Source organism: Podarcis cretensis (genome assembly GCF_951804945.1).
Source record: "Podarcis cretensis genome assembly, chromosome: Z".
Lineage (NCBI taxonomy): Eukaryota > Metazoa > Chordata > Lepidosauria > Squamata > Lacertidae > Podarcis > Podarcis cretensis.
In genome coordinates this window covers 32,855,641-32,876,576 of record NC_137184.1, presented here as the reverse complement: position 1 = coordinate 32,876,576, position 20,936 = coordinate 32,855,641, and the positions used below count along the sequence as shown (strand labels likewise).

The 20,936-nt window shown below is 42.9% G+C and overlaps 2 protein-coding genes across 5 annotated transcripts in view; one reads left to right on the top strand and one right to left on the bottom strand.

Annotated features, from left to right (window-relative positions):
- ENOX2 (ecto-NOX disulfide-thiol exchanger 2) overlaps nucleotides 1-8,671 on the bottom strand; it is a 43,261-nt gene extending 34,590 nt beyond the window's left edge. For 2 of the 4 annotated variants that reach the window (XM_079962994.1, XM_079962995.1), the window contains exon 1: nucleotides 8,459-8,671. In XM_079962994.1, the coding sequence (XP_079819120.1) occupies nucleotides 8,459-8,621 (163 nt within the window). In that variant the 5' untranslated portion in view covers nucleotides 8,622-8,671. Of the gene's footprint in view, nucleotides 1-1,954; nucleotides 2,107-8,277; nucleotides 8,370-8,458 lie in introns of those variants that run through there. The other 2 variants (XM_079962998.1, XM_079962996.1) reach the window with 2 other exon arrangements.
- Nucleotides 8,672-10,316: 1,645 nt separating this feature from the next.
- Nucleotides 10,317-15,010, top strand: GPR119 (G protein-coupled receptor 119). The gene is made up of 2 exons (XM_079961831.1): nucleotides 10,317-11,817; nucleotides 14,589-15,010. The coding sequence occupies exon 1, from the start codon at nucleotides 10,825-10,827 to the stop codon at nucleotides 11,812-11,814; it is 990 nt and encodes a 329-aa protein (XP_079817957.1). The 5' UTR covers nucleotides 10,317-10,824; the 3' UTR covers nucleotides 11,815-11,817; nucleotides 14,589-15,010.
- Nucleotides 15,011-20,936: the final 5,926 nt, after the last annotated feature.

Genomic DNA, 20,936 nt, shown 5'->3' with positions numbered 1-20,936 from the left:
TTAATTAGTACAGTATCTTAAGGACCCAACTATTTGTGACCTCAGCTGCATAGTTCTGCCCTTAAATGCTGGTGCACACACCCCCAACTGTGAACACCAAAGACCCGAACCATATTGGAACTCTAGTGTAATGTAGCCTTTAAGCCTAGTATAGTTGTAGTCCCCCATTGCAATTCGGATCTGAATTGAGGATGGGGGGTTCTGCAACTCCAGTTTATGTGGGTGGTGGGGTGGAACTGCACTCAACGGCAAACTCTGCAAATTGCAGTCATGTATAATTTGGCTCTCAGGGACGCAGGTGGCGCTGTGGGTTAAAGCCTCAGCGCCTAGGGCTTGCCGATCGAAAGGTCGGCGGTTCGAATCCCTGCGGCGGGGTGCGCTCCCGCTGCTCGGTCCCAGCGCCTGCCAACCTAGCAGTTCGAAAGCACCTCCGGGTGCAAGTAGATAAATAGGGACCGCTTACCAGCGGGAAGGTAAACGGCGTTTCCGTGTGCGGCTCTGGCTCTGGCTCTGGCTCTGGCCAGAGCAGCGATGTCACGCTGGCCACGTGACCCGGAAGTGTCTCCGGACAGCGCTGGCCCCTGGCCTCTTAAGTGAGATGGGCGCACAACCCCAGAGTCTGTCAAGACTGGCCCGTACGGGCAGGGGTACCTTTACCTTTACCTTTATAATTTGTCTCTTACCATGCCTTCTATCAGCAACATTTTTCTCTTTAAAAAATAAATAAATACACATCTTGCCTGATGAAGAACTGTGAAACCTGACAGATAGCTCACTTTCTATAACTTTCAAGTGGTCTAAATAAACGTATTGTGCTACTGCTTCTATCTGAACCTGTTACTGCTACTAATGACCTGCCTCACTGACCTCTACCACTGTACGATGAAAATGACTATTGTAAAGGCTAATAGCTAAGTCAACTTTGTCTTCCAAAACGTTCATGTAGCAGGGAGACACCTTGACCTATAAAATCTAAAAACACTGCAGGAATGCTGTGCCACAGGCTTCCTTTGTCAGATGCATGCTGCACATACAGAAGAAACTGACTATGATAATTACACAATGAAACTCATAAAGCAAGCTTTGGAAGTATAAGCAGCTAAAAAAAGGGGGAAAGAATGGAGTCAGCACACCAGCTTTCATACTTTTGGCCAAGATACCGGTAAGCTAATTTTAATCTTTAATATTCACCAGTCACAAAGTGCTTACCTATCAACAGTGGCGGCAATCTGCATAAAGAACAGAGCTTGATTTCCGGTTTGAGGTAATCTCAATTATGTTTTGGATATAAATGTTATTAATTTTTCCCATTACACTGAAACTTGAGTTCAAAGATGACCTATTTTCCTACAGTCCCCTTGCACCTAGGAGTGGCTTGCTTCTGTTTCAAGCCACAGCTAGACATCAAGAAGCTGCTGCCCATCTGGTTAAATACTGTCTGTTTCAACATTTATTATAAAAAACACATTCAAAGACATTATTCCAAATCCTCCCATAACACATTTCAAGCCGCACAGAAACAGATTTAGAAAATGAAAGTCTAGAAAAAAAATTGAGATGAAAAAATTAAAACCCTGGAAGCTCTTCTGAACCTCCCCTTCCAAACAGAGAGCCTTTGATGACTCCAAGGCAGATTGGGAAGGCTAAAAGCCGGGGAAACCGCATTAAAAGGCTATCAAGAGCACCAGTTTGACCAGATGCACTGTGGATTTAACTCCAGCTATTCCCTATTTAAACAGTGCTCTTGCTGAATCCATATAATCCAAGAGATCAGGGAGCTCAGATTCAGTGTTATACTTGGCTGCAGGCACTCTGGCTAGAGCACCGGTCTCACTTGACTGTTGGTGTCTGTAGACTTTACTCTCCACCTCCCCATCGCAAACTAAGACTGCTCATGGCAAACATATTGGAGTCGAAAATATTGAATCTCATTACACCAGAATGCAAACCGTACCTGTGAAATGCACAAAAAACATGATGGTGCTTCGCAAAGAGTGCTCTTCAGTCTCAGCGTGTTTTATCTTGCTACCCACACTACCGCACCATCATATAAACACAAACTAGTAACACAGTTCAGCCTGTGTGTGACGCATGTGCTGTGCTGGACCCTGCAAACAAACCAAGTGCCAGCAGCCAGCGTAACAAGAGGAGAGCTTAACGTCAATAAAGCTACACAGCAGGCAATTGGAAACGCTGGGATGCTAAAGAGGAAAGGCATGGAACTCTTTTTTTAAAATGAATTGCTGCCCACTGCTGCATCTGTCCCCATCAGTTACCAATCAGTGACTCTGTAAGAGACTAAATCCTGAACATTATGGGGAGATGGCCAGAGAGCAGGTGGCGAAGTAATTAACAGCATGCTCATCTGTGAATCTGCAAAGGATTTCAGTACTAGGATCACTGAGAAGCGGCATGCAATTGGCAAGCCCCAATCTTGCTGGCTGCCTGCCCTGTGAGTGGTTATCTTTGCCATAACTTAACCCTCAAGAGAAACTAGTACTTCTTCTTAAGAATTCACACTAAAAAACAATCTTTTTAACTTCCCAACATGCTTATTTTGTAACCATAACATTGAAACAGAAAAGAGGTGAGGGGAAACCAAGATCAGCAGATATTCATACAGCCTTGTATTTTAAAAACTCACCTAGTAGCCCTAGGTAATCAGGAGTTCCATGAAGGTGAGTGAATAGGATGGCAGAGGAAGGAAGCGTTACTCTGCCCCTTCTCCCACAATGCTGTTGATAGAAGGCATGTTTTTTTACTATCCTACAAAGAAGCTAATAGCCTGCATTTCTACCTGGCTGTGGAGGAGGAGGAGCCTTCCCTTCATTTTCAACCAGCATAGAGACACAGGCTACTATTCTCTTAGGTAAACGGAAAGGGACCCTTGACCATTAGGTCCAGTCGCGGATGACTCTGGGGTTGCTGCGCTCATCTCACATTATTGGCCAAGGGAGCCGGCATACAGCTTCTGGGTCACATGGCCAGCATGACTAAGCCGCTTCTGGTGAACCAGAGCAGCACACGGAAACACCGTTTACCCTCCCGCCGGAGCAGTACCTATTTATCTACTTGCACTTTGATGTGCTTTCAAACTGCTAGGTTGGCAGGAGCAGGGAATGAGCAATGGGAGCTCACCCCCTCGCGGGGCTTCGAACCGCCGACCTGCTGATCGGCAAGCCCTAGGCTCTGTGGTTTAACCCACAGTGCCACCCGCGTCCTAGTACTATTCTCTTAGCAGCTGTTAATTTTTGTAGGCTTATTTACAAGGCTAAACATCAATACAGTATGGTGAATATTCCAGAGAATAAATATTGCTGCAAAGCTACACTCTGGGTGATAGGAAATTCTGTGCTACAAGGGGTCCTCCCTACAAAAGATATTCAGGCATTACCTGTTCTTTTGACACGCAAGAGAAAAAAACCAAACAGGTTTATTGTATGTGTGTCAAGTAGCATTTATTTCCTATATATATATATATAATCAAGTCCAATGCACATATAGACTGAGATAAAAAAATCTTCACAAAAAAGATTTGCTGAAAGGTTTTTCCTTAGGCGCCAAAAATACAACAAAAATTGCACCTGTCTGATATGCAGTGGAAGAAAGATCCAAATGGAATCTGCCATAACCCCAAAGGCCCAATTCCTACAAAATACGAAATGGGCCTCTTATCAGGAGGAGAAGTTGGGTATATAAGGAGTCACACAATCCTTATGCTTTCTATCCCAGTCCCAGGATTTTGAACTTGGCCCAGTAGCTAACTGGCAGCCAGTGCAATTCTTTCACCAATGGCCTAAGCACAATGACAATAGTTTGCCCCAGTGAGCAGTTGAGTCACATCATTTTGCACTAGTCAGGAGCAGTCCCCACATAGAGTACAATGCCATAATCCAATCTGGAGGTGACCAGTGCATGGCCAACAGTGATTAACCTATCCCAGTCCAGAAACTACCCTAGCTGTCTTGCCAGCTGAAGCTAGTAAAAGGCACTCTGGCCACTGAGGTCATCTGGGTCTCTAGCAATGGAGATTGATCTAAACTACAAGCCTGCTCTTTCAGAAGTAGTATAACCCCATCCAAAGCAGGCAATTGTCCAGTTATCTGGACTCAGGAACCATACATCCACAGGACCTCTGTCTTTGCCAGGATACAGGCACAGCTGGTTAGCCCTCATTCAGCTTGCCACCAATATAGAGCTTTCACAGCCTCTCCTGATTCATTTATTATAGAGAAACAGAGCAGGGCATAATCAGCATACTGATACCTTGGCCCAAATCTCCTAATGCCAATAACTTAATGCAGATGTTAAACAACTTTGGAGACCCTGCAGTACACCAATATATACCCCACTGGGTACATCCTGCCCTGTGTGTCAGACAGATGACCACTAAAGACTGCCCTACAGTTACCAAGGAGACCATGAAGTCCTGAGCCTGAATCTAAGCAGTCTCAGCACGAGTGCTGAAATCACGCAGAACTAACATTCCGGGATCCCACAACACCACACCCAAGATGACTCCTGCCAGTTTGGTCAGTAGGGTGCATTTTGTAGTACACTGGTACCTCTGGTTACGTACTTAATTCATTCCGGAGGTCCGTTCTTAACCTTAAACTGTTCTTAACCTGAAGCACCAATTTAGCTAAAGGGGCCTCCTGCTGCTGCGCCGCCGCGGCACAATTTCTCTTCTCATCCTGAAGCAAAGTTCTTAACCTGAGGTACTATTTCTGGGTTAGCGGAGTCTGTAACCTGAAGCATATGTAACCCTGAAGCGTATGTAACTCGAGGTACCATTGTAGTATCAACCATAGTTTACTGTCTCCTTGGCCTGACACCAAGTGCACACACCCTCATAGCCAAGTCTAAGCCAGAGTGGTTTCCTGGAAATGGAAGTCATGTGGACCACAGCAATTCCCCCATGCCTGCAGCTTGTACTTATGCTGCACCAAGTATCCAGGTGGGAACAGCTGTGCCAAATCAACTCCTCCCAGCCTGCCCACCCAGGTCTCAGTAATACAAACCAGATCAGCACCCTCATCCACAATCAAATCATAGACTGTCTGATTATTCCATTTCAGATCATTCTAAAAATGTTTTATTGATAAGCGGCACAGGTATATATAAATCTGAGGGGAAAACCATTATAGTCACAGAAAAGAATGTCTGTTGTTCCATAGGATTATGTGCAATACCTCATAAGAACATAAGAAGAACCTGCTGGATCAGGCCAATGGTCCATCTAGTCTGGCATCCTGTGCTTAACAGTTGCCTGTGGGAAACCAGCAAGCAGTTTCAGAAGTATTGCTGCCTCCAACAGTGGAAGCTATCACATGACATTTCTTTCATCTTCCCATTAAAGAAACCAGTGTGGACAAGGCAACAGGGCAGTTACTATGGTATCAAATTTCTACATGAGAAGCAATTTAATGTAGAGGCTCATGTGCGATAAACATTCACTTCGGCTTTCACACACAACCTTGGTATGCATGTTAAGTGTCCATAGATTAATATGGGGGGGGTGAGTAATCAAGTAATCACCTATTGGAAAATAAGCACCTTTTTCTGATTTAAAAAATAAACAAGCACACTGATTGTCTTAATCAAACACTTAACATTACACAAAAGATTTCGCCCACTTTTTATGCTGGGCAGAATACTGAATATGTGGTTTATACAGAGTACCCCAAAATATAACGTATATATCTAATTAACATATTGTTGCATGCCACCCCAATCTCTGAGCAGTGCAAGATTCCAGGGGTTCCAAGAACTTACCCATGTTTTGGTTTCCTTTCCTTTTAATTTGCATACCGCCTTTCTATATTACTATACACATGGCAGTTTACAAGCTGAAGAAACAACAAAATAGACAGCAAAGATCACCCACCTAGTAACAATCTGACATGTTCAGAGGGACAGCAGAGACTACTGTAGTTATGATATACGGTTTATTTGCACATACAGGAAACTCACATCTTATGCAAGGGTTAGATGTCAGGGGTCCACATGTGAACACAAAATTGCCAGGAACCCCTGAAACTGCTTCTCACGCAAGTTGGAGGGCTGCTTACTGGGCTCTGAAAAGTTTGTTGGAACTCCTTCAATCTTCTGAGAGGGCAGTAATCCAGATGCCTCAGTTACTGGGCTTTGTGTAGGAGGTGCAAAGGATGCTGCCACAGCCGTCATGCTGTTTCCCCAAAGCCGAGTAAGCAAGGCGTCAAGCTTTGGGTATGTGGCACTAAGGCTCTGGCAATATCCCAGAACCCTCAAGCTGCCTTCTCAAAGCTGAATAACAGAGGCGCCAGGCTTTGGGAAGGAGCCATGAGGGTTGTAAGATGCTCCCAGAGCCCTTGTGCCTTCTTCCCAAAGCCCAGGAAGCAAGGAATACCTGCTGGGTGCATAGGTGGAGTGGGGAAAAATAAATAGACAGCAGGGAATAGTGGATTTTCCCTGTTCTCCATTTATATATTCTCCCTACCCTCATCAAAGCTGCAATCACACAGGTTAAAGCAGTGTGGGATGAGAATTACCTGTATACACAACCTGAGCTTAAGATGGAGGGGCTCACAGCATTAACACCCCAGTCTTACTTCTCCCATAGTCACAACCTTGGATTCAAACAGAAATCAAGCTTCTGCCTGCATCTAGTGCAGCTCTCAGCTCACACAACTCTGTGGTTTGGGGCTTTCTGACTACTAGCCAGGTATTTCCTTTGTTATACTAAGGACAGTACAAAGGGCCATTAATTCACCAATAAGCTTGCCTGGTTAGTTGAGCAATGGAATCCTCCATTAGATTTTAACCCCTGCTGGATCCAGGACCCCAGGAATCAGAACGGACTCAGGCTTCATGAAGACTAACCCCCAAACTTACAACAGCGTTATACTTTTTGTTTGTTTGTTTGTTAATGATTGCAAAAAAATTTACTTACACAATACAAATACAATTCTGGGCAGATCATTGGGAATTATTATAAACATTTATATACTGCTTATTCAAGAAGCTTAAGGCAGCAAACATCACCTTGCCAACAAAGGTCCGTATAATAAAAGCTATGATTTTCCCAGTAGTGATGTATGGAAGTGAAAGCTGGACCATAAAGAAGGCTGATCGCCGAAGAATTGATGCTTTTGAATTCTGGTGCTGGAGGAGACTCTTGAGAGTCCCATGGACTGCAAGAAGATCACACCTCTCCATTCTGAAGGAAATCAGCCCTGAGTGCTCACTGGAAGGACAGATCCTGAAGCTGAGACTCCAATACTTTGGCCAACTCATGAGAAGAGAAGACTCCCTGGAAAAGACCCTGATGTTGGGAAAGATGGAGGGCACAAGGAGAAGGGAATGACAGAGGACGAGATGGTTGGATAGTGTTCTCAAAGCTACCAGCATGAGTTTGACTAAACTGCAGGAGGCAGTGGAAGACAGGAGTGCCTGGCGTGCTCTGGTCCATGGGGTCACGAAGAGTCGGACACGACTAAACGACTGAACAACAACAAAAGGCAGCAAAGATGGCTCTATAAGAAAGTCTTTTCTGTGTTGGTCCCTTGCCTTTTGAATGCCCTCCCAAAGACAGATGACCTGGAAATCTCATTACTGTACTGTTCTATTATTTGAGGGCAGGCAAAAATAATTACCGGTAGGTTCACAAAACTGCTAATGCCAGCATTACAGGCAAAAAACCCATTTCTATTTCTATATTCACAGAGCTGCTGAGGCTAGCATTTTCTACTTAGAGCAGTTTGATTTCACCCTCTGCCTGAATAAGCAGTTGCTGCTTTAGCTGTTGCTTTAAATCACTGTATTGTTATTACGATTCGCTTAAATAATAAATTCTAATTATTATAAATATTTATTATTATCATTACATTTCACTTTTTTTTTGTTTCTCACTTCTCTACTAGCCACCCTGAGAAAAATACTATTTATGTTGAAGGTGCAGGATGCGAATGGCAGGTCACAGCCAACCTGAAGCCCTACACAGAGAAGACCCATTGAGATGAATAGGCATGGGCTAACTTAGTTCCTTTAGTCTATTCGGAGGCAGGCTTAACTGGATCGATCCAACCAACCAAATCATTCATACTCACAACAACCCTGTGAGGTAGGCTAGGCTAAGAAAGCACGGCTGGCTCTTCATGAGTGGGTCCGGGGATCTGAGATGAGGTTCTAGATTCAGAACTCTAACCACTACACTACCGCACCCAGGTGATTAAAAAGGCAAATATCGGGTCCAAACAGGGGGCAGCGATTGAGAGGAGCAGATCGTGGCTGCTGCACCTGGTAAATAGGGCCAATTATCAAAAACCAGGGAGATGCCCTCCTTGAGAGCGCAGGCCGCTGCCGGTTCCCATGACAACGGTGGTGAGGCAACCCCGCTCCATCCACCCTCCCACCCGATCCCGGCAGGACAGGAAGCAGCGCCCCGCCCCGCCCCGCCCCGTTGCCCAGCAACGCCCACCTGCTGGTCCCGCAGTCCTCCGACGCCGATATTCCCGAAACATCCTTTCACCAGGAGGGCCCCGCCGTTGCGATCGCTTCGCAAACCCCGCCTGCGAGCTGCCTTGCACGCCGTCTTGTTGATTGGCGGTCTCTAGGGGCGTGGCTTGAATACCCGAGAGCATGATGAGAGCAACCGTAGATTCGTGTGCGCCGCGCAGAAGTCTGGAGTGGGGGGGGGAGGGAGAGAGACGGGACCGGGGGGCGGGATTTGCCGAATTTTAAAAAGGGGAAATGTGAGGGTTAAGGAGGGAAATCGCTTCCGCCTGCTCTGATTGGCTGCTCGAGTCCACCGTGCTGTGAAGGCTTCTGGGTAATGTAGTCTCAGGGGCTCCGCAGGGTTCAGAAGAGATAAGGCTGGCAGCATGTGTGCATGAGTGAGTATGGGGCAGAAGAAAGTGGCACAGATCAGAGGAGGATGGTGCCTGTCTTTGCTTCAGCTTTATATACCCCTCCTTATCCCCAGCACTCAATTCAAGTACGGCTGCAATTTTTTAAAAAATCGGTTTTATTGTTTTATCGTTTTGTAAACCGCTTTGAGGTTGTTGTTTTTTAAACAAACAAACAGTTTGTGAAATAAATAAATAATGCGGTTAACACTGTAAAGGGAGCTTGGAGTGTGTGCAATGCATCTTTGATTTTCATTAATGGGAATGCTATTCTCATACTGACATCCAAAGTATGGATGAAATATACTCTGAGTCGAGAGTGGATTTCCTGCTCTTTATTCAGCTCATAGTGGTGAGAAGGAATGGAAATTCCCCCACAATATCTGCTTTATATACTTTATTTACACAATGGGCTGCACGTGATTGGCTAATTCCGGGATTCTCCTGTAGGCCAATCAGGTTGTGGATTCACTTCCACCTGGAGCTTGATTGGGTGGCTCCTGCGGACCAATCATACTGCTGCATTGTTCTAGGAGCAATCAGTCTGCTGCATTCTGAATCCTATTGTTCTAGGACCAATCAGACTGCTGCATTTTGGATCCTATTCAACTCAGTACATAACAATGGGGGAAGCACAATAAATGATTTCAATGCTGCTTAAGGGAGCACAGAAGAGTTCTGGAGAACTCAAAAGCTTGTGCAATATTTATTTACTTATTATTATCCTAACAAATATTTCTGTTAGCACTTAATATACAAAATCCCTAAGTGCTCTGCATAGAAACAATTTAATTATTGAGATCCAAACTTTGTAACCAAAAATGCAGATAAATACATCAGTAAAAACACAATCCATCGATAAAACATTCAATTAAATATAAATAATAAAGATGTCCCAGGTGGAATATTATTAAAGAAAGTCAATGTGGAATATCTTCATGGCCCCCCACCCGACAGTTGTGGTAAAATTCTAATGTCCTCATCAAAATTCACAGGGGGCTTTTACTCTAAGGTTAATGGCTTCCTTCTGATATTTTGCAACATTTTGGTTGTCTCACCACCAGCCAACCACAGCTCACTCCGGGACAAATAGAAATGAGAAGACTCTTAACTGATACAAATCAGCTTCAAGCATTATACAAACCTGCTTAATGTTTGACTGTATCATTTATGTTGTCTGTACATGAAATGTTTATTAGTGTGGGGTACAAAGTGGTTTGGTTTGGACAGTGTTCTCGAAGCTACCAACATGAGCCTGACCAAACTGGGGGAGGCAGTGGAAGACAGGAGTGCCTGGCGTGCTCTGGTCCATGGGGTCACGAAGTCGGACACGACTAAACAGCAACAGTAACAACAAAGTGGTTGTTATAAGTATTTTCAGAAATGGAAAAAATAAAAGTCACAACTGTTTAAAGTGGTATGATATTGCCATGATTAGCTTACCATGCATGGCTACTCAAGGAAATGTACAAGTAGAAAAAGAGTTTTCTGTCAAGAAAACTTAGGAATGTAAGGAATACAATACAATACAAACACAAACTGATGGCTTCATCACAAAGGCATGCCATTTTGAGAGTACTGTGGAACCTAGAGACACACTATCAGAGGTAAATAGAGAATGTGGCCTTTGCTTGTTCAGCAAAGTTGCAGGAAGCATTTCCCCTCTCCTCTCTCAGGTTGTCTGGAAACTGGGGGAGGGACTAGACCTAGCACCTGGACAGGTATTGCCAGTATGAACTTTGCAAGGCTAGTGAGCTGAAGGTGGCAGAAGGCGCTAGGCTCTCAGGAAACGGCAAGACACTCATTCAACGAATCATATCCTGGTTTTGAATTTTTTTTCCAAATAAGTTCTGCAAGCAAGGTGGTTTCCCTAAGAAGCAGCTCAGGTTGCTTGTACTGACAGCAGAGCTCCTTTCTTCTGGTAAAGAAAAAAACTGCCATGGGAAATGTTGGGTTTGGGGTATTACTTGCGATCCTGGCCTCCCTCATCCTAGTGATGAATGCTCTGGTGGTTGTCGCACTGGTACGGCTGATCTCGAAAGGGGGCTGCCTTGGGCTGTGCTTTGTTTTAAATCTGGCTGTTGCTGACTTCTTGGTTGGATTTACCATCACAAGTCTGATCACAGAGGAGCTGTCCAGCTCTGAGTACCAGACGCCCCGAAAGCACTGCCTCCTGAGAATGGCCTGCATCACCTGCCCCTCAGCTGCCTCCATCTTCACTGTTATTCTGGTCACCTTTGACAGGTACTTGGCTGTTAAGCACCCTTTCCAATACTTTAAAATCATGCGAAGCCCAGTTGTTGGGGCTTGCATCACAGGGCTCTGGCTCTTAGCCTGCTTGGTTGGCTTCCTCCCTGTGATGGCTCACAGCTTCCAAGCGGACGGCTACACAGGGCTCTGCACCTTCTTCAGAGTCTTCCAGCCCACCTACATGCTCACTTTCTTCTGCGTGGCTTTCTTCCCAGCTTTCTTTGTTTTCATCTACTTCCACTGCCACCTGCTGAAGATCGCCTCCCTCCACGCCCAGCAGATTCGAGAACGGGAACACATTGGACTGGAGGCAGCCTGCCGAGTCCCTCAGCCCTCCAGCGACACAAAGGCTTTGCGCACCATCACCATCCTGGTGGGGTGTTTCGTGCTCTCCTGGTCACCCTTCTTTGTCGGGAGCATCGTTCAGGTTGCATGTCAGCACTGTTCCCTGCAGCGCCTCCTAGAGAAGTACCTCTGGGTGATGGGCTTGTGCAACTCTTTGGCCAACCCCTTGGTCTATGCCTATTGGCAGAAGGAAGTGCGCCTTCAAATCTACCAAATGTGCTTGTGTATGCGAAGCAGGGTCTTTCCCTTGTTTCGTGCTGACAGCCGTCCTCCTATTCCCAGCAGGGTTGTGGCTTCAGTGCCTGCCATCTCGCTTGCTCAGCTTGAGGAGTGATCGGTAAGAAAAGGTCCTGTGGGGAGTGTTGTTTCTTGGATGTGTTCTTTGACACACATGGTGCCTTTCACCTGGAGAAGCAGGGGCAAAACTAGGCTTTATTCACCTGGGTCAAAGAACCCAGTTTGGGACACACACCCATGCATATTTGCATACACACACACACACACAGGCTGGCAGCCTCAATGGCGCCCCTCTGGAGGCTTCACCCAGGGCAAAAATCCCAGCTAGCTCCCATGTAGCTACAGCTCTCTCTGGGAGAAACTCTTGCATTGTGTGAGACTGCTAGCAAAAATGTAGGTAATTTCACACTCCCTGCCTCCAGGACAACTTTTACTGAGCAAGTTACCTTTGGAGATGAGAGCGTAAGAATCAATTTATAGTGTCTCTGCAGAATCTGTTGCTTTGGAAGATGTACAGATTGAGCAGGTAGTGCAAAGTGCAGAAGCAAGTACATACTGATATTTTTTGAATATGCCAATAAGCCAGGAAAGCTATTGGCATGGCAATTAAGCAAAGATGGCATTAAAAACACTGTTAATAAGGTAAAGATTAAAGAAAAGACAATTGATAACAGACTTATATTGGATCGGACAAGAGAAAAGAGAAGAAATTGAAAGTTATATAAGACAAAGTAAATTACCAAAAATTCAAACAGGAAAATTAATTACATTAAATACACCAGTAAATTTCTCTGAGGTCTCTGAAGCAATTAATAATGCTAAAATAGGGAAATCACCAGGACTGGACATCCTTAGGCCAAATATTATAAGAAGTTACAGAAGCTGGTAATTAACCCATTACTGAATGTAATGAATGGAATTCTGGAAAAGGGGAAGGGACCAGAAATGTGGAAAGAGGCCTACATAACTTTAGTGCCTAAACAAGAGACAGATTTGACACTGGTTACACATTATAGACCAATTTCATTATTGAACAATGATTATAAACTGTTTGCAAATATAATGGTAAACAGAATTAAAGCAATACTATTAGAAATAGTACACCAGGACCAGGCAGGATTCCTTCCAGGTCGACAGATGAAGGACAATATTAGGAATATTACTGATGCCTTAGAATACCTGGAAGTAAGAAATGAAAAGCAAGCAGCATTGATGTTTATTGATGAGGAAAAAGAACTTGAGGAAATGAATCTTGGAGAGAAATTTAGGAAAGGAATAGAAGCAATATATTCAGAACAAAATGCCAGATTAATTGTAAACAATGTGATAACAGAGAAATGTAAGATACAGAAAGGGACAAGACAAGGCTGTCCCTTGTCACATTTGTTTGTTTGCTTGTTTGTTTGTTTGTTTGTTTGTTTGTTTGACATTAGAGGTCCTTGTGAGAAATATTAGGGCAGATGAAACTATCAGAGGTATAACAGTTGGAAATAAAGCATATAAACTGAAGGCGTATGCTGAGGATATTGTAATAACAGTGGAGGATCCAAAAAATTCTCTTCTGAAAGTCCTAAAAAAAATTCATGAATTTGTACAGGTGGCTGGCTTTAAGTTGAACAAAAATAAAACAAAGTTGATAGTGAAAAATGTATCAGGAAAAGATAAAAAAGAGATTCAACAGGACTTAGAAACAGAAATTTACAAAAAGGTTAAATATCTGGGAATATGGTCAACAGCTAACAATATTAATGTATTTAAAGACAACTATGAAAAGGTATGGAAAGAAATAAAAAATAATTTAGAGATTTGGGGACGGATGAATTTGTCACTTTTGGGAAGAATATCGGTGATTAAAATGAACTTATTGCCAAAAATGTTATTTCTGTTTCAGTCGGTCCCGGTGATAAGCAATATGAGATGCTTCAAAAAATGGCAGAAAGATATTATGAGATTTATCTGGAAAGGGAAGAGACTGAGAATAAAATATAAACTTCTTACAGATCTTAAAGACAGCGGAGATTTCTCCCTACCAGATTTAAAGATATATTATGAATCATCCTATATCTGTTGGATTCGGGACTGGATTAAATTAGAAAACACAGATCTTTTAGATTTGGAAGGACATGACAATAGATTTGGTTGGCATGCGTATTTATGGTATAATAAAGCCAAAGTGCAGAGATATAAGGATTTATTAGAACAAAAGACACCATGGTGGATCTCACCCATAGAAGTAATATCAGTAAAAAAAGGTTAACATGAGGACTAAATGGCCGGTGTACAGAGAGCTGTTGATAGAAGTGGATAATCAATTAAAGTTGAAAGATTTTGAGGAAATCTGGGAGAAAGTAACAGATTGGTTACAATACTTTCAACTAAATGAAACTTTTAAAAATGATAAAAAGAAATGATTTAGTTGCACCATATCAAGATTTCAAAGAGAAACAGTGGAGGATAATATAAAATTACTGTCAAAAATGTTTAATTTGTTGTTGGAATGGGAAACTAAAGATAAAGAGGTTAAGTGTGTAATGATAAAGTGGACAAAGGATCTGGGACATAATGTACAAATGAATGACTGGGGAAAACTTTGGAAGGTGGATCTCAAATTTACTGGATGTAGCAGAGTTAAAGAGAAATATATGAAAAGGATGTATCGTTGGTATATAAGACCGGTAAAACTTGCTAAGCTGTATAAAACAAGTTCTAATAAGTGTTGGAAATGCAGAAAAAAAGAGGGTACATCCTGTCGTATGTGATGGGAATGTAAGGTTATTAAAAGCCGCTGGGAAATGATATATAATGAATTGAATAGTATATTTAAGCTAACTTAAAAAAGAAAAACAGAAGCTTTTTTATTAGGTGTAACAGGAACAGAAATTCCCAAAGAACAGAAGAAAGTATTTACGTACGCCACAACAGCAGCCCAGATCCTGTTAGCCCAAAGATGGAAAGAAGAACAGTTGCCAACAATAGAAGAATGACAAATAAAACTTATGGAATATGCAGAAATGGCAAAGCTGACAGCAAAACGCAGAGACTCTGACAATTAGAAGTTTAAAAAAGAATGGGGGGAAAAGTATTGTGTATTTGCAGAAATATTGTAAACAAGTTGGTACATTGACAGGGTTCAATTAAGCACTTGTAAGCAGTAAGGAACTAGAAAATGATAAGGAATAACAATTGGATAAAAATGATAACAAAATGCAGAGAATGATGTAAGATGCAAAGAACCAGTAGAAGGGGGTGGAAGGAAGCCTTGAGGTTTAAATAACCTCAAAAGACGACTTGTAAAATAGCCCGATTCCTTATTAGAAGTTCAAATATTAAGATTGTGGTTTGATTTTTGTATCCTTATTTTATTGTTTACTATCTGTGAAAATTAATAAAAAAAAATATTTACAAAAAAAAAGTGATGCCAGTACTAGCCTTTAATTTCAAATTGCCTGTCCTCAGCCCATAGATACTTGGGTCTCTAGCTGTTTTTGGACTTCAATTCCCATCATCCCTGACCACTGGTCCTGCTAGCTAGGGATGATCGGATTTGTCACCCCAAAACCGCTGGAGACCCAAGTGTGGGAAACACTGATCTAAGGTCACACCCACACATTTATAGCACAGTACTTTCACAATCGTGGCTTCCCCTTAAGAAACCTGAGAACTGTAGTTTGCCCCCCACAGAACTACAATCCTCAGCACCCTTAACAAAATAGCTCCCAATATTTGGAGGGGCGGGGAGCCATGTGCTTTAAATGTATTATGTGGTTGTGTCAATTTTTGGGGACCTTCTGCCAGCAGCCAAAGGCAGGGTACAAAGGCAAACAAAGAAGCAAACAAACAAAGAAAACAAGAGACCTCCTCTTGCCCAGGATGTACATCTTTAGCACCTTTCTCAGCTATCCTGCACTTTGTCCTACATGCCATTCAGGATGTGTGGTCATGTTAGGAGGGGTGGACAGCCTTCCCTAATGTATCTTATCTCCCCCAATTGCCACTTGCGTCAAAGCAAAGTGGTTGATTTATTTCAGACTTCCTCCCTCCGTTATAAACAGGCTGGGTATGAAATAGAAAGCCTTATGCTTCAATGCTTCCAAACAACACTGTATTTCCACTCTGCTGTTGCTTGCAGGGGCAGTGTCTGGGAAAATGTGCTTATAGATAGGGGATAATAGACCGTACTGGGAGTTGGGTGTTCCAGGCATCTTGGGATGCAGGTGACAAAACACCCTAAGGGCCATTGTTGAGTAGGATAGCATCTACTTTACATGCAGAAAGTTCCAAGGTTCAATTCCTGACACTTCTAGGTTGGGTTGGAAATGTTCTCTGACTGAAACTCTGGAGAGCTGCTGCCAGTCAGTGTAGCCAATACTGACCTAGATGGACAGTGGTCTGACTGTGTTTAAGGAAGATTCCTATGAGACTGTGAACATATGCCATTGGAATATATCTGTATCAAACATCCCAAGGGCTGTCACGTGGAAGATGGAGCAAGCTTGTTTTCTCCTGCTCTGGAGGGTAGTAGTCGAATCAATGGCTTCAAGTTAGAAGAAAGGAGATTCTGACTCAACAACAGGAAGAACTTTCTGACAGTAAGAGCTGTTCAGACAGTGGAAATGTCTCCCTTGGGAGGCGGTGGTCCCTCCTTTCTTGGAGGTTTTTAAGCAGAGGTTGGATGGCCATCTGTTGTGGATGTTTCATTTGAGATTCTTGCATTGCAGGGGGGGTTAGATTAGATGACTCTCGGGATCCCTTCCAACTCTAAAATTCTATGATTCTCCATTACCAGAAGAAGAGAAGAACAACTGTACTGGATCAGGCCACAGTACCATCCTGCCCAAAACCTGTTTTTGCAGTGGCCAACCAGATGCCTATGAGATGCTCACAGGCAAGACCTGAGCCACAACAGCACTCACCCCACTTGTAATTCCCAGCAACGCAGCTGGTATTCAGAGGAATACTGCCTCTGGCAGTGGAGGTAGAACATAGCCTTCTTGGTTAGTAACCATTGGTAGCATGTTTCGTACAGGGGGGATAAAGCTATTTACAGGCCTTATCATATCTGCCAGATGCCATGAGACTATGGGACTGAGGAGGGAACAGTCCGGTCTCAATACCCAGGACAAAGGATCAAGTTTCTGGGTGTTGTGTATCGCTTCCTCTGCAATCATAAACGAATCATGATGACCCCATCAGCTGCTCTTGGGGCAGATTGCCAGAAGGCACAAGCTACCTTGCAGACTTTTAGGCAAGATTTCAGCATTCCCTCCAAATCTCAGGATAGTCATCCCTGCTGCAGCTGAGGCAAGAGCCACAACCCTTTGTGTCAGCATTAAAGAAGGGCAACTAAAGTGCTTTTCTGAGGCACAAACACATGATGAAGGCACAGTGTGGTGATCTAAGACTTGCCTTTAGATGTCTTAGAAATGTAGTAAGCAAGCCCTGTGTTTGAGAGCATTCATGCAAAAACACTGTCAGCCTATAACAACAACAACATGGATAGAAGGAACCCTATTTCCACTGATTTGAATCCGCCCCAAGTATGAATAAGTCTAGATCCAACCCAACAAATAAAATAAAACACCACAGACTATGTAAAGAAAGGTCAACTGAACAGCTGTATCGCTGTTCCTCTTCCAGTTCCATGGCACTGGCTTATTCAGAGTGGCTATGTTATTGATCTCCAGGACATTGTGCAGCTTGCTCTATAGAGTTAAACGATTTTGACTTGGAACTGCATCCCTCGATTCTTTTAATAGCCAAGAGAAGAACTGAAGGAGTGCTTAAAAGCTTCCAAGCTGGTGTAAACAGCAGCTCTTGATGTCAGAGCAGAAAGGAACTCCACTTTCTTATTCAGCTCAAAGGTGAAAATGGATTGCAATGTACATTTGGAAAGAAGGAACTGTGCTGTATAAAAATTAGACGCAGAACATCAGCCTTATCTAGATATGCCAGAGATTGAACCCAAGACTTTCATGCAAAGCAGATGCTCTAATGCTGAAGTATAGCCCTTCACCCTAAGTCAGGGGTTGGGTAAAAAAGACCTGGGGGCTGAATATCATGCTCCAGGACTATCTCCCCAAGCAACATCACCCCATCTCAAGTTACCTGCCCACTGTCTCTGCTTCACATCCAGAGTGTTTTTGCCTAGTTGGAACTCAGGTAAGACCTATTGCTTTTCTGAATGGAGAATACAGGTGTCTGTATATAAACTATCCTACTGCATTTGCACAAAGGTAAATTTTACACGTTACTTTGTTCACTTTTGCCTCTGGCCCCACTCACCACTGCCATGTGGCCCCCAGAAGGTTGCCAGAAGGGAATATGGCCCTTGGGATGATCATTTTTCCTTTTTTTTTTTAAAAAAAATAATTTTTATTAACAATTTTGTTTAAAATTACAATGCCAATAAACAATACAATATAACATCTCTTGACATAGTTCTCTTCACTTCTTTGGACTCCCTCACATCTCCCGCTCCTGTGTTCCTGTTTATAAAATTTTTTCCAGCAAATTTATCCCCTTATTTCTATTCTTATTATCTACTTTTCCAACGTTATATCTCTGATTTTAACTATCCTTTATTCAAATCTTAAAAAATTTAAATATAACCTACAACTTCCAAATTTTTTATCCTTTCTTAAATTTAGCTTATCTTCATAATTCACTTCGTCTAGCTTAATGGTGCCAAGTTGTTTATACTCTCGCATCCTTCTTAACATTCATACAATTTACAATATTTTTGTAGATAAATCTTGAATTTCTTCCAATCTTCTTCCACCGTCTCTTCTCCCAGGTCTCGGATTCTGCCAGTCATCTCAGCCAGTTCCATATAGTCTATCAGTTGCATCTGCCATTCTTCCAGTGTGGGTAGAGCTTGAGTTTTCCAATGCCTAGCGACAAGTATCCTTGGGGATGATCATTTTTCTTCCCTTGTCCTAAGACTGTTGGTCCACTAGTAGTCTATGAAGTTGCTCTCCAAGGTCTTAGGAAGAGCTCTGCTACCTGAGACCTTTTTAAATGCAGATGCCAGCTGCTGAAGCTGGAACTTGATAAAAGGCACAGATTATATTACCTAATACGGAGCTACTATTACCCACCCCCCAATCTGTTCAGATTCTTTTTACTTTACAAAAAGAAAATGTCCAACATAGCCTGCATTTGCAGTAAAACAGGGATGGAGAAGCTAGGGCCCTCCAAGATGTTGTCAGACACCAACTCTCATCAGTCCCAGCCAGCACGGCCAGTTGGGAGGCCAACAACATCTGGAGGTTCTCCACACGTACACTGCAACGTATGAGAGCTAACTATACTTTCTTGCTTTCTTATTGCAGTACTGAGTGGATGTCTTGCACGGGTAGGAAGAGAAGAGATGCACCAGGAAAGAACTAGGAGTCATCCTCAGGACTCCTGCTCAACTGTCTCTCCAATTCAGAGTGGGGACAATTTGAGCTACTCCCCAAAATTACTATTTGGTGAATTTGCAGCTGCCCACTTTGTACTGCCACTGGGGAAGAGTATCACCCTCAGAAGATAGATGAAGGACATGGATCACAAACATTTTGGGCTTATCAGTGTTTTATTTGAAAAGACACCTAGAGGTATTGAATGTCTCCAGCCAGTACAGACTTTTAAGAAACCTTTAGATTCTAGAAAGTCATTGTGTCAGTATTAAGAGGAATGAAATAATCACAACCCGAGTGACCAGAAAACTCACTTCTATGCTGAGCAAATCCAAGAAAAGTTTTATGTGAAACATAGTATGCAAATGGCACAAAAATGTATTATTGCAAATGCAGCTGATTTTATATGCAGGATACAATGTCCTACAGGTTTTCACAAGAACGTAAAAGGCAAATGGTTAGCTGTGACACCATACACCAACCACTGTCAGTGAATGCTACAGTTGCACCCTGACTTCATTACAGGAAAAGTGGGACCATGTACTGATGTTTTTTGGAGACACAAAGGTCATTTTTGTACATTGGGGAACAATAACAGAGTTGGGAAACAGAGGTGGCTGAAGGAACTGAACCCTTGATATAGATATGAATTTTATTTCCGCAGCTTTATGTCATCAAAGTTGTGATGGAGGAGAAAAAAGGTGTATTCAGTTTGGACTAGGTCTATTAATTTGTAATTACGAAAAATACCATTTCAGATGTTTTGTATTAAATGAAGAATCACATTTGATGATGTGGAACGTGCTTTTACACTGATAATCTGTTGATTGCTTGGGTTGCCATAGCTGGAACCTTGTGAAAAACAGGTGAGTGTAGGCTACTAAAAAAAAAAGGAACCAAGAAGTCCCTTGCCTTTCCTATCAAGGGAAACAGAGATGCAGGTTAAGCCCGTTCATACAAAATACAAAACACATGAGGGAAGCATGTAGAACAAGGATCTCACACACTAATCCCATACATCTTCCTCTGCATGTCAATACTAAAATCTGAACAGAACTTATCTGCATACAAGCTGTATAGGCATAGGCCTTGGTCAATTTTGCAGTGTATTATAGGAGGCTGGGGGAGATCCTGGTCGATTTCTACTCTGGCTTACAGCTCCTTGGATGACTTTGGCCCTAGTCTCTCAGTCCAACATACCTCCCAGGGTTGCTATAGGACAGACTTAGTGCATCATCCTCAGCTCCTTAAAAAACAAAACAAAACATAGAAGTGATTGACTTATTTCTTTGAGGGTGAAGAAGTATAAGCTGAGAAATATAGATCTTGCTTCCTGTGTGCACTGCTGTGCTGGGTGAAGAAGCAACATCCCAGAGAGAGTATGGCAGCTGGCACAAGGTTGGTGCTTAGCAGCCATTTACGATATTTTGAATCACTGAGTTTGCATTCTTTTGTTTGATAAGTTTGTTTTTCTGCCTTATTTACCAGCACTTTGAATTGGGCCTGGACACTAATGGGCAGCCAGTGCAGTCAAGCCAGGAGTGGTGTTATATGCTCAAACCACTTTACTCTAGTGAGCAAGCTGGCCCCATCCTTATCAAAACCTTGTTGGTGCTTAATAAATATTAAAAATTAGAGTAACGTAAGCAAACATAGAAGCTGCAAGGCATTTCCTTTATGCTCTGTTTTATCATGTCTTGTGTTTGCACTTAAAAAACAAACACAAAAAACCCCCCAAGCACACGAATTAAGTGAATGACACTGAAGAAACCCTGAAAAAATAAATATTTGCTATTATGATGGAGCACAGCAAATGTAG